Here is a 19,435-nt window from a genome sequence, read left to right as displayed (position 1 = left end):
GCTAAGCAAAACAAGCCAGACACATAAAAACAAACACTACATGACCTCACTTTGTGGAACCTAAAAAAGTCAAATGAATACAGTAAAGTAAAATGGTGGTTGCTAGGGGTTCTGTAGGAAGGGAAGTAAAGGAGAAATAGGAAGATGTTGGTTAAAGGGTACAAAGTTCCAGAGGGGATGAATAAGTTCTACAGCATGGTGACTATAGTCAATAATAATATACTGCCATACTTAGAAATTCTGAAAATGACACTAAGGTCTTTTATATAGTGGTCTAGACATTTTTTCTTTTTCTGGCCACACTGGTTATTTCTTAATATCATAATAAAATCTACATGCAGAGAAACACGACAATTTAAAATAGTTTTATAAATTAGTAGTTTAATAAATTATAAAACCAACATCTCTTTATCAAAACAAGAAAAATCACCTTAGAAAATCCCCTATGCTCCTTGCCAATTAGAATCTCCATTTCATTTTCCCAAGAAGTAATCACTTGACTGAATTTTTCCATGATTTCTTTCTTTTACATCTTTATTATATAAGTGTGCATCCAATTTCTTTTGCCTGTTTTTTAACTTCATAAAAGTAGAATATTATGTTAAGAGACCATTAATAGAGCTGGGGCTGGGGCTCAGTGTTAGAGCACCTGCCTAGCACGTGTGAGGCACTGTGTTTGATCCTCAGCATTATATAAAAATAAATAAATTAAATAAGGGTATTGTGTCCATCTACAACTTCAAAAAAAAAAAAATAGTTCACTAATATTGTTCTATGTGTCTGCAGTTTGTTTTTGTTGCAGTGTGAGAGTTCACAACTTGGGCTGGGGCTGTGGCTCAAGCGGTAGCGCGCTTGCCTGGCATGTGCCGGGTGCTGGGTTCATTCCTCAGCATCACATAAAAATAAAATAAAGATGTTGTGTCCACTGAAAAAACTAAAAAATAAGAATTAAAAAATTCTCTCTTAAAAAAAAAAAAAAAGAGTTCACAACTTAAATATCTACTGTTCGTGAATATGAGTTTCTGGTTTTAGACTACTATAAGTCATGCTATAATAAGTCTTCTGGAAAATGTATCTTGGCCTATGTGTTGAGTCTCTCTCTATATATTTTTATGTAGAATGGATTTGCTACATCATTGAATAAATATCTTCATCAAATAAAGCCAACTATTTTTTCAAAGAAGCTATCCAATTTATATTCATACTTTCGTGGTAGGAATATAAAATGGTATAGTAACACTTTGGGGTAGTCTGGCAGTTTCTGGAAAGCAGTCATGGAGAGTCCTTAGAAAGCTAAACTATTGGAAGCAACCTAGATGCCCTTCAAAAGATGAATGGATAAAGAAACTATGTGTATATATACACAATGGAATATTTCTCAGAATTAAAAGAGAATAAAATTACAGCATTTGCAGGTAAATGGATGGAGATGGAGAATATCATGCTAAGCAAAGTAAGCCATCCCCCAAAACAAAGGCTGAATGTTTTCTCTGATAAGTGGATGCTGATCCATAATGGGGAGAATGAGGCATGGGAAAAATGGAGGAACTTTTGACTCGGCAAAGGGGAGGGGGTTATGGTGGTTGCATGGGGGCATGAAGGCAAGGTGGAATGCATTGGTGGAATGAGATGGACATCATTACTTTAGGTACATGTATGACTGCTGCATCATATACAACCATAGAAATGTAAAGTTGTGCTGCAATTGTGTACAATGAATCAAAATGCATTCTGCTGTCATACATACCTAATTATAATTAATTAATTTTTAAAAAAAAGTTTAACAAGCTGGGTATTGTGGCACATGCCTGTAATCCCAGGTACTTGGGAGGCTGAAGTAGAAGGACCACAAGTTTGAGGTCAGCTTCAGCAATTTAACAAGACCCTGATTTAAAAAAAAAAAAAAAAAATTGGGGATGTAGCTCAGTGGTAAAGCACCTCTGGGTTCAATTCCCAGTACCAAAGGGGCAGCAGGGTTAAACTTACTATGTGACTCAGCAATTTCATTCCTAGATATTTACTCAAAAGAAATAAGAACAAACATATACGAAGACTTGTAAGTGTGCCATGCTCATTATTCACAATAGCCAAAAGCTGGTAAAAATCCAAATATTCATCATCTGATGGATAAACAAAACATGGTATGTTCATACATGGAATTCTATTCAGCTATAAAAAGTAAGCACCAATACATTCTATAGTATGGATTACGTATGTGCCTATTTCCTGAATTATGTAAATCCTATCAAAATATTAAAAAGCAGCTTGGTAATGGGATCTAGGCTCATCTCTTGCTTTAAGACACTTCTACTTCCTGCTTTAAGACACTTCTACTTGCTTCCAATAGTTTAGCTTTCTAAGGACTCTCCATGACTGCTTTCCAGAAACTGCCAGACCACATACATTATTTCTGTCCCATGAATGTACTCCAAAGTGCTCCAATTAGCCTTTAAAATTTCTTACTCCATACTGCTAAGAAACTTCATTTGCTTTTTACAGTTTTAATTTCTATCTCTCAAATTTACCTCTCAACTAAACTTCAGCCCAGAGAAACTTAGGAACAATTCTATTTCTAGAAGAGCAGCAACAAATCATCATTTTTTAAGGAAACGATCTCTAATTTCTTTTTAAATTAAAACGCTGTTTTTAAAAAAGTATCAAAGTATTAGAAATCTTAATACTTGTAACACTTTCAAAATAATGCCTTTTTGAAAAAACTTGACGTGTTTTAAAGAAGAGTAAAATTATTATAAAGTTACAGAAACATTAAATCCATAAACCAAGTATTGTCAACTTACCTCAAGTGGCATGAGTCTAATTAACGTTGCAAAACATTGCGTAGCCATGAATCTTACACTGTCTGTCTGATCACTCATTCTTCCCAACACAGGAACAACTAAAAGAACAATATATGGAACAATACCAACATCTAGTTGTTCCATTACACCTGAATAAGTGATTAAGGAAATTTTGAAAAGATGTTTTCAATAACAATGACTATATTGTTCTGAAACACTTCCTTATTTTCTCATCTGCACTGATAGACTATCCCGCAAGAACTATGATGCAATTATAATATCATTTTCATACTGTAATTCTGAAACCATTATATATTTTTTTCATGATTGAAAACATAAAATTATGTTTTTTTGCCTAAAGAAGACTGGAGGACATTTTAGTAAAAGGATTTTTAAAAATAGAAATTTCAATGTCAAAAAAAAAAAGTTAGCCACATTTTAAGTTAAGAGAATACAATGCAGCGTGTCAAAGATTAATTCTAAATTTCCCTACAGGATCTTGACAATCACCAACTTGATACAGTGAACCTTGTGAGTGCATGCTCCTATAATCTTCTGCATTCTGAACCAGTTTCTACTGATCTGATCTTCATCCATCTTTCTTGCTCCAGAACCATTTTTCCGATACTTCAAGTTAAAAAATAGCTGCCTTCTCCTTTACAATGGGCTTGCCTACCTAGTTCTAGTTATCTAGTATTATTTTGGTCATTTTCCAACTAAGAAACAAAGAAAGTTTAGAAATATTTTATGTTTATACCACAGGTACTACCTGAAAAAACATTAATTATAAACCAAATAAACAAATCAGTTATTAGATACATAGTTTAAAAGTACATAAAATAGCAAAATCATTTAAAAGTTAATAGTGAATCTTTTTTTTTTTGTACCACGAATTGAACCCACGAGCGCTTAACCACTGAGTCACACCCCCAGTCCTTTTTTTTTTTTTTTGGTGCTGGGGATTGAACCCAGGGCCTTGTGCATTGTAGGCAAGCACTCTACCAACCGAGCTATATCCCCAGTCCCCCAGTCCTTTTTGATATTTTATTTTGAGATAGGGTATCAATGAATTGCTTAGGACTTTGCTAAGTTGCTGGGGCTGGCTTCAAACTTGCAATCTGCCTGCTTCAGACTTCTGAGCTGGTGGGATTACGGGTGTGTGCCACTGCGCCTGGCCAACAGTAATTCTTAAACTTTCCATGTGAAAATGTTAATAAAATATAAAATATTTGTAATGAAATAAAACATTAAAAGTAATTTTATTTTTTGAACAAAGTAGGTTATTTATATGCATATTTTAATAAGTCAATTTTATTTTGGTCATCCTTAAGAAAACTAAATAAAATGTCTAAGGGGTTTGTCAAAATTAAAAAAGGATACAGGCAAGTGCTTCAATTGCACCCTCTTGTTTGACATTGTCATCAATTGCTCCCAGCCATGGAAGTACCTTTTCCAAAAAGATGTTCATTGTTTCCATGGTAGCTATTTTGCTCATGACACCTACACAACGAGCAGCCATGTGCCTCACTGCAGTGCTCGGGTATTGAAGGCACATATAAAGATGAGACAAATGCTGTACCAACTAAAAATAAAAAAGTTAAAGGCAATCAGAATACTCATTAAGGTCTCTATCATTTAAAATGTTAACTATAATAGCCCATAATCAAAGATGTTCTCAATATTTCTAGTTAACTCTAAATCCAAAAATATCTCCAAATACCTCAAAACATTACTGTCAAGACATCAATGGAAAGTTAATCTAAACTCATTCTAAGATATCATAACTGTTTAAGAAAAGGTACAGAATTTCTCACCATAAGAAAGGCACACACAATTCTTTCAAACTCAACAAGAGACACATCAAAAGGCACTTTCAACATTCTGTTATTAAGACTGGGAATATGATACTGCACATCATCAGCTTCCTTCAAATTTGGTGATTTACGTTTAAGAATGTACTTTTTATTCACTGGGTTCAGTATTCCTAATTTTGTTCTAGATACCATACTCTGATAGAAATTATCGAGTTATGATTGTGATAACAATAATATCCTATTATTAAATGCTTGCTGCAGGGAACACTAAGATTAATGTTTACAGTCAAGAACCTGCTCAATAGTTACAACAGCCTTATAGATCAGCTGAATGAATGTTTGCTAATCATGAGGGTAAGAGCATACAGATGGATTCTGTCTTTCTTTACTAATGATAAATTTTTTAAGACAGCTCAAGTGATCCTTCTGCCTCAGCCTTCTGAGAAGTTGAGACTATAGGTACACACCACTGTACCCACCTTATTAACAAAATTTTATCAAGTAAAAGAACATACTTTATACTACATGAACAAAAATCTTCATTCTTCTCTACTCCCTCTTAGCGAATCTAACAATAGAGAACTGGAGCTAATGTCCTTCACAATGGTACAACTGCAAAGACCTTCCTAATGTAGGTATATGCAAAGAATAACACTCTCTTCTGTAGAAAAAACACATAACTAATTTTCCTCCTCCTCCTGTTCCAATTCTTTTGTAAGAAATATAACAGTAAAGTCACAAACCAGTGTTCTATCTTTGACACTGACCAGCTGTGGTTTAGGTGATTTCCTTCTACCTTTATATTTATCTTGGGAACAAGCTTTATTACCTGCATTTTTCCTCTCTTGGAGGTATATTATTGGAATGGTTTGAGCAGCAATACTGGCTTTCCTTCCTGTTTATATCTGGTTTCTGCGGTATTAGAGCCCTTTCTGTAATGCCCCATATTCTAAGCTTCCAGATTGAGGTTTCTACCATTCATGTACCCCAGCTCACAAAGCCCACAAGAGCTGTGCTGTCAGCAAAGAAGAAATATAGTAATACTGTATTTAAAAAAAAAAAAACAAAAAAAAAAACCCAACTGCAATTACTGGGGATGACATGAAGTTGCATTTTTCAAGTCTTAAGATGTTTTAGTAAGATCATTTGTTCTATCTGAAGAAATTTTACATCTGCATTAGTTAAGTTACCAAGGGATGAAGCTCGGAATCCATTGAAGCTGCTGATGTTTCAAAAACTTGCAGAGAATTCACCAATTCTTGAGCAGGTCCATCTCCCCTTTCCAGGAGGGATTTTCCATCTATTCAAATATATTAAAAGTCTATATCACTTTGCAAGTTAATTTTTTAAAATCTCAACCTTCCCCCCCAACACACACAATTTTTAGTACCTCTCATCTAGTAGTCAATTTTACGTTTCATGTTAAAATGCCATGACCTTAATTTAAGTGCTAGGGTTCTGCACTCAGAGCAAAAAAAGAAGTTAATAATAATGATCTATTTAGACTACCTCTTTTTAGAAACAGAAAAGAAAAAAAAAAATGGAGGGGGTTTTGGGGGGGGGGTACTGGGGATTGAACTCAGGGGTACTCAACCACTGAGCTATACTTCCAGCCCTATTTTGTATTTTATTTAGAGAAAGGGTCTCACTGAGTTGCTTAGCGCCTCACTTTTGCTGAGGCTGGCTTTGAACTCATGATCCTCCTGTCTCAGCCTCCCAAGCTACTAGGATTACAGGCATGTGCCACTGTACCTGGCTAAAATAAATTACGATGTTTTTAACAAACTTCCAATTTTTAAAATTTACATTTGTCTGGGAAAAACAGAAATAGGTATTTTTATTTTACAAAGATATATTTAATTGATAGACACTGAAATGTATTAAAAATGGAACTCATAAAATATATATGCATACCAAAATTATTTAGATCAATTATATTCCTCAGTGGGCCAACCATAGCATCCCAGAGATGTGGCAATTTCACTGCCATTTCACCACCAAAATGCTTCACTATAGTTGTCAAGGCAAATTCAGCTCCCCTCCGTTGTACCAGGTAAGGCTTTTGGGCCTAAAATTAAATATTAGTTGAAAACAATTTCAGGAAAAAAGCATAATACATTTAAAACTTTATCAAGAGAATTTAAAGATTTTACAGTGCTTCATTAACTATAGAAGCAATTATTAGACACAATTATGACAACCATAAACATTTTCCAATAATTAAAATACATAGGACTAAACCTCCTAACTAGATTTTTGTGTCCAAACTAAAATACTTTTGTAGGGTCAGGGATAAGGAATTAAAGGATATGTGCTGCTTTTAGAGATAGTCCTAAGTGACATTATTTTTCCTTTGTTTTATCTTCTTCTTTTCCCTATCCCAAAGAAATTTAGCAGTTAGAAGAAAGATGAAATGATATATCCTTATTTATATTCATGTAAAGGACATAATGAGACATGTTAAGCTAACTGCAAGATTGATAATGTCGTATTCAACAATAATTACAGTCCGTATAAGACCATCTCCCCCACAAAAGAAATATATATACATATTTTTTAATGACTTTAAGATGAAGAAAGGGTTTGGGATAGTGGTAGAGCACTTGCCAAGCATGTGCATGGCCCTTCATTTGATCCCCAGCACTGCAAAAAAAGAAAAAAAGCTATAAAGTATTAGAAGAGCTTTGTAACCCACAGAGGAATAAATACCAAAATCACAGTAAAATTTTGATGGAAACTATTATGGTGAGATATAACCAATGAAAAAAATTTCACACAATTTTGTTTGTTTTTCTTTTCTTTCTTTTTTTTTTTTTTTTTTTTTGAATCAAGGATTTAACACAGGGGTACTGATTGAGCTACATCCCCAGCCCTTTTTCATTTTTGAGACAAGGTCTTACTAAGTTCTTTAGGGCCTTGATAAGTTGTTGAGGTTGGCCATGAACTTGTAATCCTCCTGCCTCAGCCTCCGAAGTTGCTAGGATTACAATGTACACCACTACGCCTGACAACATTCATAGAGTATTTCACAAGATATATAGACAATAACTTAAGATGATGATTTTAAAAATAGGCTTATATTTTACAAACCCCTGTCTTTTAGCATCAATAGCTTACTGCTGAACCCAGGTAAGTTCCTACGTATTTCGATCAAAACTGTGTAGATTCATTTCATTGTTAATAACGTGAATCAAATTTTCTGAACAAAACACTTACCATTGGTTATTATTTAACTTTAAAGAAGTTAGTAATAAAGAACAGAGAGACCAACAGTACAGAATGGAAAGTCGGAATAAATCCTCGCAAATGAAAAGCATGATATATAAAAAGAGCCCATTATAAATCAAGGAAGAAAGGTTTCAATAGTGGGATAACTGGTTGGTTGTACACAGTTTAGATCCTATACTCATATCACACATTTAATAAATTCTAAGTTAACCAAAAGTCAGGTGGGCAGTGATGATCTCACATTTGTAAAACTACTGTCTGAATATCAAAAGAAATTCTGGATATCAATATGACTGAGAAGTTATTTTTTACTCTTGTTTCATATCTTCTTTGTAGTCAATACTATGGGAGTGAATTCGTTTATATATTTATAAATAGCTTATGTACCCACCATCAAGAGGGTTTCTTGCCTAGGAAGGTAAAGTTAGGCTGGTAAAAATTATAAGACACATGAGAAATTTAAATAGCTTAACTATTATCCTGGACCATGTTGCTAGAGTACTCCAAAAAGCTATTAATACTAGTCCTTTCATTTTTAAGTACAAAAATACAGTTCTGGAACCTGACATGACAACTTAGTTCTCAATGTATAAGCTAGATATCTGTTTTAAAATCAAAACATTCAAAAGAAAAAAAATCTACTTACCTCATCAAGTTCCACAAGGATACTCCCACTACTTCCGGCAGGAAGATCTGCTATTTGAGCTTTTACTGCTTTCGGGGTAGGACCTCGCCTACTTGTGATAGCAAAAGCAGCTTTCTGATGCCTATAGAGTGTAATTATACCTCTGTGCTTGGTTACAGTATGGTGCATTCCATCTTTTTCTGAGTTGGGTCCTAATAAGGAAAAAAATTAGCCTTTTAATCATAATATAGGTAACCAAAAGTTCTCTGCTCCAAATGAGACACAGCCCTTTATTTAAGGCCTCAATTTTTATAAGCTAATGACATGTTTTTTTTTAAGACAATGAAATGGCAACAAAAAAATCTACTTCCATAGGTTTTATAACACAAAGTTGTAGAATCATGTGAACAATGAGAAATATCACATGCAAGAATGGTTGTGCCTAGGCACAAAAAGAAACATTAAAAATAACTCAAGCAAGTTTCCTCTAAAATAATGTTCATGGTCCCCATGAATTCAGGAAAACTTGACCACTGCAGAATATTCCTGCCTCATATAATAAAGGAGAGGGAAAAGATGATAACCCTCTTGTATTTTTATGTTAATATTCCAAATGTTCACATTCTTCTTTCAGATCGCTTTTTGATAGCACCAAAGTAGCAAATCTATTACATTTTCAATAATTTGTTTTGTTTTCCTAAAATCTTATTAATAAAAAATATAAGTCATGTAAGACTGAGTCATGTGAAGAAACACTGGTCTTTGATACCAGACTACTAAAAGTAGTTATTTTCCACATGAATTCTCCAAAAGAAAATAGAAAAACTAGTTAAGCATTATTTACTAAACAGAGTTAAATCTCTTGAAAGACTAAATTTAGAAAACAAAATACAATAGGAAGAACTTTCATTAACATTTGATACAACTGTTTTCTAGCCTATTAAGTCATACAATGACGGTTTTCAAGATGAAGGTAAGGGTGAATACCTGTCTCAATGGATTTCAGTCACCTTATATCAGATATCAGGTCTCTTATGACTGGCTTATTTAAGAGGGTTGTAATTGATTAGCTAATTGAAGTAACAAGGAATTTTGTTGTAACCAAACTTTTTTCTCTCAGAATGGAATATGGAGAAAATGGCTCTAACATGAATGATAGATATAAGTAAATGAAAACAAATTTAAATAATTAATTCCTTCTCTACCCCATATAAAGGTTTAGATATATACCTTTAGAATTTTCCTGGCCACTTTGTGTTGGTACTGGACATGTTACACAAGGAGTTAGATATGGGTCCACACAAAGTGAGCTACAGAGATTTTTAATAATCTTTGAATTGGGACAGGGTGTCCTTGTTGTGCACTGCTGAAGAAGTTTAGCTATGCACTGAGCTGCATAGTTTTGCACTAGTGTATTCTCTTCTTTTTTAATCGTCTCCATTAGTGGTTTTATGATAGGATTTAATTTCTCCGGAAGCTGCTGCAAGCTCACAACTGCACATGCAGCAAAAGTATGCACTCTCAACTGCAACACTTGCCACTCTTGGTTTGTCTCTGTAACTGTCATTTGGACCTGCTGTCGTTTACTATCTAATTGCTGTAATACTTGAGAATTTAAATCGAAAGTTGATGTGACTTCATTAAAAACAGTAGTGACCTAATAAAAAAAAAAGAAATAAAAACTCATTAATTACATCAACCCCAAATAGACTATAAACTCCTAAACAGCAGACAGCAAGTTTTCTGTTTCACAAAAGTTCCTTATTATCTAATATTGTTTTTTAGTACTCAGTAAACTAACAAATACCTAAAACCTCCCAACTAAAGTTTACTTAGTCTAACTTAACATTAACATTATATTCCTGAAGAAAGACACATTCTTTTGAGATGAATAAAATTTCTTATCCTTTAAATATATCTAATCTGTTTGAGGGGAAAATCACACTCAACATAGTGTGCTTTGGTGACATAATGAGAAAGCAATATGCAAATACAGATATATGCAAATATAAACTGTTAATATCAAAATTTAAAAACTTCTTGGGAAAAATATTCTAACTAAAAAATGTTTAGGGTAGCTGTTTACAAAGTGGTTCAGTAACGCTAATTGAATTATTTTCATTCTTTCTTTGACCTCCCTTCTAGAAATGTTCAGGCAACAAAAGAGAGAGGGGAGAAAAATGCAACAGCCATTATTTGTTTAATTACTTAAAGTTGACTGCTGTTCCAGACAACTTTACAAACCTCATTAACAACTGTTCAGTCCATTTTTTAAAAACAACTTTACTGAGATATAGTTCTTATGCCATAAAAGTAACCCATCTGAAGTATTTATAATTCACTCATTTTTAGTATACTCATAGTTATGAATCAAAATTTTAGAACATATTTTCGTAAGTTCATAAAGAACACTCATACTCACTAGCAAACGTTCCTCATTTTTCCCCAGCCCTATGGAACCTTCTTATCTGATTTGTCTTTCCAAAGTTGTCTATTTTGTAAATTTTATATAAATGGATTCATAAAATATGTAGTCATTTGTGACTTATTTCATTCATTTAGTATTATGCCTTCAATGTTCACAAATGTTTTAGCATTGTATCAATATTTCCTTTTTTGATCAAATAATATTTCATATGATAATTTTTATTTATATACTATATTTATTCATCAATTGATTACTGATGGGTTTTTCCTACTTTTTGGCTATTATGATGATGTTGCTGTGAACATTCACATCCATAGAGATTGTGTGATGGGCTCATATAACAAAAACTCTTGATAGATAGGTTATTAGCAATTATTAAAAACTTGCAGGGATAGATCCTTATTGACAAGAAAAGCCTATATTACATTGGAAAATTTAAAATCTATTTTCTTTTTAATGGAGAGCCTTTTTTTGTTCTCCAACCTCCTGAGTCATTGGGATTACAAGTGTGCATCACTATGCCCAGCAAATCTAATTTTTAATACTTAGAAATTATTAATTTCATTGTGGACAATATCAATAATGCTATTTATTATAAAAAACAAAATAGCCACACAAATAAGATCTTCTTTTATCACTATAAAATGCTGAAGATTAAGTAAACTATATCAGTTTCACTGTCAATCTGCTCACTACACTTATACACACACACCCACACACAAATCACATACCATTCCTAGCTTATACTTTCTACTCCATTGTTTGTTTTAAATTCTGCGCAAGAATTATCTGAAACAGGATACACTGCTAAAAATTTTCAAATATTGTCCAAAGTACACTATGCTTATTTTTGACAACGTCCAATGATTGTAGGCAATCAAGGAAAAGCTAATCACCCGCAATTAATTCAATCATTTAAACAATATTTACTATCAGATGCTAAAAGATGAATAAGACACAGTCTTAACATACCCTAAAAATGCAGAGATGGGAAATATAAATAAAGAATTAAGACAACATAACATATCACTAAGACAAGGGCAGGTTGCTATGAAAGTTCAGAGAGTCACTTAAAACTTCTTAGCAGAGGGTTAGAGCTATAGCTCAGTGGCAGAGCGCTTGCCTAGCATGTGTGAGGCACTGGGTTCAATCCTTAGCACCACATAAAAATAAACAAATAAAATAAAGGAAGTCTGTTCATTTACAATTACCAAAAGAAAATTAAAACAAAAAAAACTTTCTTAGCAGAGGAGCTTAGGGAAGACTTGCCAGAGGCAGTTAACACTTTTCCAAGTCTTTCCTTTTTAAAAATTAGTTATTAATTAATTTATTTTTAGGTGGGATGTTTCTGTTTTCCAAGCTTGCCTGAACTCCAAGGCTCGAGGATTCCTCCCACCTCAGCACCCACCCACTGCCTTGTAGCAGTGCATTGCACCACACCTAGCTTTTTGGATTGGTTTAAAGAATGGTTAAGTCAGGAGTTATATACATCTTTGTAAACAGATGAAGTGAGGTAAGAGGTGGAAGGCAGGATACCGTCTAAGGAACTGAAGACAGCTTAGCATTGATTGAGTATAAGGTGCAAATGGAGAAGTATCAAGAAAAGAACTCTAGGTGAGTGTACAGTGTTGAGGCAGAGAACTTCTGGCAAAGGCCAGGAACTCAGGCATAGAAGTGAGACTGAGTGAGGCACAGAAAACACTGTGTGTGATGTATTTCTGCAAAAAGAAAGCTAAGTAGGTTTGGCAGAAGTTTGAAAAGTAATAAGAAAAGAGATGGGGTATCTAGAGAAGGTAATGAGAGTACAGGGGAGGGGGACTAAAAAGCAAGGGAAAGGAAACCATTTTTAAGGAAGAAAGGGATACAGAGTGGCACAAAAAGATTAATACTAGTCTAGCAAAGCATGAAGGATGAAATGGACCAGAAACTTCCTGGAGGTAGAATCAGAGAAGACTCAGACCTAAATATCAAGGCCTTTAGGCTTTGAAAATGCAAACAGAGAAATGATAAACATGAGACTTTCTGAAAGAAAAATCCCACTTTTGGTTATGTCTGAAGTGGCAATGAGATAATAATCCAAATAAAAATGCTTAACAAAGGATCATAAGATTAAGAGTAGATAATATTGCACATGATTGAGAAAAGATAATATGGATAAGAACTAAATTAAGAGACTGGTGAGAGAGGAAAAGACAGAAATGCTTATATTGGGTAAATGCCCCTATCTGGCATTTAAGAGGAAAAAAGGGATCCAATAAAAGATATAAAAGACAGTGGCTCTTATTTTTACCTTTTAAAATTATCCATCCCTAAATACTTTCTTCCAGAGATTCTGATATTTATGCTATTTCCTGTCCCAAGTTGAAACCACTGGACTGATGAAATTGAATAGTAATTTCACTGGGAAATAAGGGGTCCTTCTTGAAGAAGGAGGATATTTGAAACTTCAATAAAAATAGTAGGAAGGAAATCTAATTATAAAGAAACTTTGAGGAGTTTTAACTCTAGGTATTTAGAAAACTTTACCAAAGAACAACTTGGGTACAAAAATAACAAGTTTAGCTTTCTCTCATAAGTGAGAAAAAAAAATTCAACTACAGTATTTTTCAGTCAGAAAGGGGATTAAGAAATGAACATTTGGACTGGGATTGTGGCTCAGTGGTAGAGTGCTCGCTTAGCACGGGAGGGACCTGGGTTCGATTCTCAGCACCACATAAAAATAAAGGCATTGTGTTGTGTCCATCTACAAAAAAGATTCTCTCTCTTAAAAAAAAAAAAAAGAAAGAAAGAAACATTATTTCATGAGTCCAAACACAAACAAGTAGCTCAATTTCTCAATTCTATAACCCAGGAATAACTAATTTATACTAACTGAACTCACAGACTGAATTAAGAACAAAGCTGTAGTAATCAGACACTGATGTTGGTTAGGAAGATACAAACATATTGCGCCCAAAGATTCAGATAACAGATCCACATACATTCTTCAGTTGATTTTTTACAAAGATGCCAAAGCAATCCAACAGAAAAAAATCTCTTAATAATGATGCTAGGAAAACTAGATATATATAGAAAAACAACCTTGACTTCATACTATACACAAACATTAATTCAAGATAGATCACTAGGGATGTAGCTTAGTAGTACAAAGTATTTGGCTAGCACATATGAGGCTCTTGGTTTGATCCACAGCACTACTAAAAACTGGCAGAAGAACCGAATGTGGTTGTGCACCCCAGTAATCTAAGTGGCTGGGGAAGCTAAGGCAAGAGGATTGCAAGTTCAAAGCCAGCCTCAGTAACTCAGCGAGGCCCTCAGCAACTCGGCAAGACCTTGAATAAAATATTTAAAAAGGGCTGGGGATGTAGCTCAGTGATTAAGCGCCCCTGGGTTTAATCCCTTGTACAAATAATGATGATGATGATGGAAGACAAATCTAAACATGAAAGCTAACACTATGAAGCTTTAGAAGAAAATGTATGCAAATTCCTTCACTATTTGGAGATAGGAAAAGGTTCTTTAGATCACAAATCATAATCAAGGAAACAACTAATAAATTTATTCAGATTGAATCTATCTAACAAGGAATTGGTATCCAGGATTATAAAGAACTCCTATGATTCAATAAGAAACAACTAAAAGTAGACAAAAGATCTGAAGACATTTCAGAAAGGAAGATACAGAAATGGCTAATAAAGATATAATTTGTCACAAAGAAAATGAAACTCAAAACCACAATGACACCATCACATAACCACAGAATGGCTAAAGTTAAAGGGGCTCATTATACAAAATGTTATTAATGATGTAGAGCACCCAAAACTCTCCCACCTTGTTAGTTAGGAGGTAAAATAATACAACCACTTTGGGAAGTCTGAGTTTTTTAAATTTAATTTTAGTTTTTTGCAGTGGTGGGAATTACCTAGCTTTATCACTGAGCCATACCCCTATCTTCTATGTAGTTTTCCAAAAAAATAAAGGCAACTATCTTAAGATTCAGCAATTCCACTCATATATATTTACCAAAGAAAAATGAAAATATATGTCCACCAAAAAATGTGTATTAAAGAAGCTTACAGAAGTTTTGCTCACAATAGCCTCAAACTGGCAATAGCCCATGTCTATCAACAGGAGAATCGCTTAAACTAGTTTTGAAATATTCATATGATGCCATAAAATGCAGTAATAAAACAAATGAATTATTAATACACATTACATGGATAACTTGGAGGATACCAAGTTCAAGCCAGCCTAGGCAAGTTAATGAGACCCTGTCTCAAAAAAAATAAAAACATGTTGGGGAAATAGTTTAGTGGTAGAACACCTCTAGGTTCAATCCTTAGCACACAAAACAAAACAAAAAACCCTTCAGAGCACAGTGTATAATTACATTTATATGATATTGTAGAACAAGCAAAATTAATTTACCATGAGGTAAAGAATGGTTACTTAGGGACAAGGAGAAGAAGGGACTGACTACAAAGTAGTGATGGGAATGTCTATCTTGACAAGGTCTGGATTTTACATTCATATGTATCTGTGAAAATTCATCTAATGTTCACCTAAGACTGAGCACTTACACACTAAAGTGTACAAATATCTGACATTTACTTAGAAATACATTAAAAAATAGGATGGATTGGTGGTTTGGAAAGAAGGGTAGATATTTGAATATATACGTGATAAAGCATATATTCAAAATGTCAACGGTACAATCTAATTGCTGAGTATATAATGTTTGTTGTATGAATTCTTTACTTTTTAAAGTATGTTTGAATTTCCATTTTCATTTAATGTTGGGAGCAGGGAGAAGAAATATTTAGGGATTTGTTAAAGTTTTTTTCTATATTTTTCCCTTTTCAAGCAAGACTAGGAAACAACAAAATGTAACAACTTTTTTGAATGAAGGTACATTGGTTTGTCAGAATTTGAGTTTAAAGGGATGGGGATGTAGCCCAGAGGCAAAGTGCTTGCCGACATGCATGATGCCCTGTACTACCAACAAAACAAAACAACAATAACAAAAAAACCCAAATACAAAAAAAAAAAAAAAAAAAAAAAAACACAGAAAAAGAAGGGAAAAAATAGAGTTTAAAAAAAGAAAGTTTTTCCCCATTCTCCAAGAAAAGTCAACACATGAAATAAACTAGAGTGAGATGAGAGGCTACCAGGCCACAGACAGATACAACAAAATATGTGGTTTTGTGACAAACATGCTATGACAAATTTCTAATCTTTATTTCATGCTCTAAAATGAAGAGAGTTACTTCTTTACTCACCAGGTCATTAGCTTGATCTATAGTTAAAACGTTGTTGTTTACTCTATTACCAACTTCAATATGTGCATCAGCTAATGATGATATAAGCTGTTTACATTCATTCTGCATTCGTGTGAATGGAACAGCAATTTCATCATAATATAAATGTTCTGAAAGGATATCAAGTAAACGTGGCTGCACAGCTAGGGTAACAGCTTTACATTCCTAAAAATATAATAGACAGCAAATATTCAGGGCAAATATATAAACATAATTTTATAGTTATATAAATCTTCACTTAAAAACTACTAAATTCTAAATTTCTACTGATTTTTTAATCTGTTGTTTTCTCTCAGAACAATAATTAGTTGCACAGAGAAAGGTATTATACCCAAACTGCTCTAAAATTTTAATATGAATGACTACAGAACATGCATGTGAAATTATTATAATTCCATTAAAATTTATTTTACTGAATTACTCTTACTGTACTGAATTTATTTGATATTTACATAAATATAGCACAGATTTAAAAGTACATTACTATAAAAATTTCTTAAAAATAAGTCAAGAAAACATTTGGCATGCACTAACTAAAAATATTACTTAAAGTCATTATTAGACTTCTTAACAGTTTAGACCACAGCTTTACATGCCATACTGTAAAAATGGATATATAATTTAAAAGCTACTTACCTGCCCCCAAATTTAACTAACCCTTCCCACTCTCTCTGGTTGTTGCCTGCCCCAACCAGAGGGGGAATGGCCTCAGTGGTGAGCCATGAGGGGTTCTGTGGGATCTGGGTGATCAGCCTGGGCTTCACAGAGTAAATCCAGAGAAGCTCTGTGAGGGTCCAGAAACCGAACTGTCAACACTTGCTGCTGAGTCTGAGAGGCACAAAAACACAGCATCACTGCCTCTCCAGCACACCGAGTCCTGCCTAAAAACAGATGAGCCTTGCTTCTTTCCAGAGGCAAAGCAGGGGTCTCAGTTGCAATAGAGCATGGCTCAATTACTTTTAGACACAGTTTTGACACACTGCTAAGAGGCAGTAACAAGCAACTCTCACAGCAAGTGCAGACAGTTAAATTTCCAGAAACAAGTCTTACATAAAATCATACATCTTATGGTAAATTAAAGGTTAAAGGGGCTAAAAGAGAATGATTTGTTTGATACATGAAGATCTGGGTTTAAATATGGAGAGATTTCTCCTCTGACTAAAATTCTGCCCTTGCTACTACCCATTCAAATAGAGTTCTAAAACACAAAGCAGCTTTTTGTAGTTTTAGTACTATGAGATATATACAAAAATGAATGACCAACTGCATACATACAACCCAGTTTCTGGACTGCTTCCATATATACCCATGTTTTTGATAGGGACCTTTCTTAATAGACTTTGGGGTCAAAAACAAATATTAATTATTGGCATGCCTATTAGTCTCAGGTATGGGTAGAAATGTTAAAAAAATGTTATAGTTAAAGGTAAATGAGAATAAAATAATGTTCAATATAGTTTGGAATACTTTTTCTATGATTGCTGGATCCTATTAGAGAAAAATTTCACTTTCATAGTGTAAAATATAAATTATCCTAACAGCTAATGGAAATTAGTTCACATAATTTGTCTTTATTATTTTCAGGAAAAAAATCTTACCTTTTGTAAAGCAGCCCATTCACAGATTACCAAAGCAACACTAATTCTTTGTAAGGCAGATTTGGAGTTGAGATGGAAGAGTAGTAACTGGCCAAGGGATTCAGCTGGTTTAATTTCTTGAGTTACCATATTTACACCTGGATCACAAATACAGCAACAAAGTGCTCCTAACAATCTAAAAGGGAGAAAAAAGAAGTTACTATAGAAATTACCTGAAATAAAATTTCCCCCAATGAAGCCATATATTTTCCAGTAGATTTCACTCCTATCTTATCATTAAAAATAGATATAAATTCTGTTTTTAAAATGAAAAAAAAATATTTACTTGCTCTAAGTTTCTCATAGGCTGTAACAAGTGTGATAGAGGAAGGATTAACAGATACATGAGAGGAATCTTTCGTTTAAATGACTTCGGAGGCTGTCCTGGGACAGGGGTCTGAGGGACTCCCTCTAAGGGGACAGTGGGACCTCAACTTAGCCCAGGTGGGTTCTTGACTCACCCTGCTGAGAAAAAAATTTAGATTACATGAAAGTAAGGCACAAGCAAAGCCTTATACATTCCTAAGGCAGGCTGCAGACGCTGCTCACCTCTCAAATCAGAGAAGAGTGACACACCCAGGGTTGACCTCCGTGACTATATATAGGATTTTCCTGGGAAGAAAAGTGCAGGTTCCCAGGAAAGCTTTTGTGGAAATCAAATCCCATATTAATTACTTTTGATATTTGGGGTTTAGAAAGTTTCTTTTTGGTTAAGCAGTCTAGCCATAATTCAGCTATGGGCACACTATATAGGTCTTTGACTATGGTGACATTTCCGCTGAATGTGTTTTTGTTCTACTTGATCTGTATGCTGAAGGTTTTGTTGATCAAACTAAAGACAATCATGGCTGATAGTGCTCATAAATCTAAGTCTTCATCTAGTTAGGGTCTCTTTTTCTCTCTCCCCATAAGAGCTAATCTGTCAGGCTACACCTATAAATTATTCAACACTTGGTGTATACTCACTTGGCTGCCATCATTCTGGCCCGCATAACTACAAAATCCCTTGTGGCAGGGTCTTCCATGATGGTGTCTGCACCTGCAATATACTCCTGAAGTACTTCTTTACTTTGACTTTGGCCTTGACGTACCTTACCACCTGTTTTTTCCTACAGAAAAGAAAGAAAAAACAAAAACAAAAAACAATAAAGGTTAAGCATAAAAATTTAATTGGCAACAAAAATATTGAAATAACCACAGTAAAATACACTTCACAACATTATTATTATTTTTTTTAAATATGCAGTCTCCTCTATTTTATTTAGTGATGCTGGGGATTGAATCCAGGGCCTTGTGCATGCAAGGCAAGCAAGCACTCTGCCAAATGAGCTATATCCCCAGCCCCACTTCATAACATTTTAATGGATAAAAATTACTATTCAACCTTATCGTGGTCCTAATAAAAAACAATTTCTCCTTATGAATGCTAAATTAATTTTTGCTGTTAATAATAAAATAATATGAATTTCCTACATGGTTACTATATTGAGGACTGGGGATGTTGCTCAGGGGTAGAGTACCTGCCTGGCATGTATAAGGCCCTGTGTTCAATCCTCAGTGGCTCCCAAAAGAAAAAAAAAAAAATTA

General features: G+C 34.0%; 1 protein-coding gene across 2 annotated transcripts in view; it reads right to left on the bottom strand.

Annotated features, from left to right (window-relative positions):
• Btaf1 (B-TFIID TATA-box binding protein associated factor 1) overlaps nucleotides 1-19,435 on the bottom strand; it is a 91,581-nt gene that overhangs the window by 18,807 nt on the left and 53,339 nt on the right. For both annotated transcript variants that reach the window (XM_076834631.1, XM_076834632.1), the window contains 9 exons: nucleotides 18,815-18,957; nucleotides 17,810-17,984; nucleotides 16,173-16,376; nucleotides 9,696-10,122; nucleotides 8,487-8,677; nucleotides 6,527-6,680; nucleotides 5,803-5,912; nucleotides 4,179-4,380; nucleotides 2,799-2,947 (listed from right to left, as the gene is read on the bottom strand). In XM_076834631.1, coding sequence (XP_076690746.1) covers nucleotides 2,799-2,947; nucleotides 4,179-4,380; nucleotides 5,803-5,912; nucleotides 6,527-6,680; nucleotides 8,487-8,677; nucleotides 9,696-10,122; nucleotides 16,173-16,376; nucleotides 17,810-17,984; nucleotides 18,815-18,957 — 1,755 coding nt within the window. The remainder of the gene's footprint in view (nucleotides 1-2,798; nucleotides 2,948-4,178; nucleotides 4,381-5,802; nucleotides 5,913-6,526; nucleotides 6,681-8,486; nucleotides 8,678-9,695; nucleotides 10,123-16,172; nucleotides 16,377-17,809; nucleotides 17,985-18,814; nucleotides 18,958-19,435) is intronic.

Source organism: Callospermophilus lateralis, chromosome 15 (genome assembly GCF_048772815.1).
Source record: "Callospermophilus lateralis isolate mCalLat2 chromosome 15, mCalLat2.hap1, whole genome shotgun sequence".
Taxonomy (NCBI): Eukaryota; Metazoa; Chordata; class Mammalia; order Rodentia; family Sciuridae; genus Callospermophilus; species Callospermophilus lateralis.
Note: the sequence above shows the minus strand (reverse complement) of the source record. Positions and strands in the feature narration are given on the sequence as shown.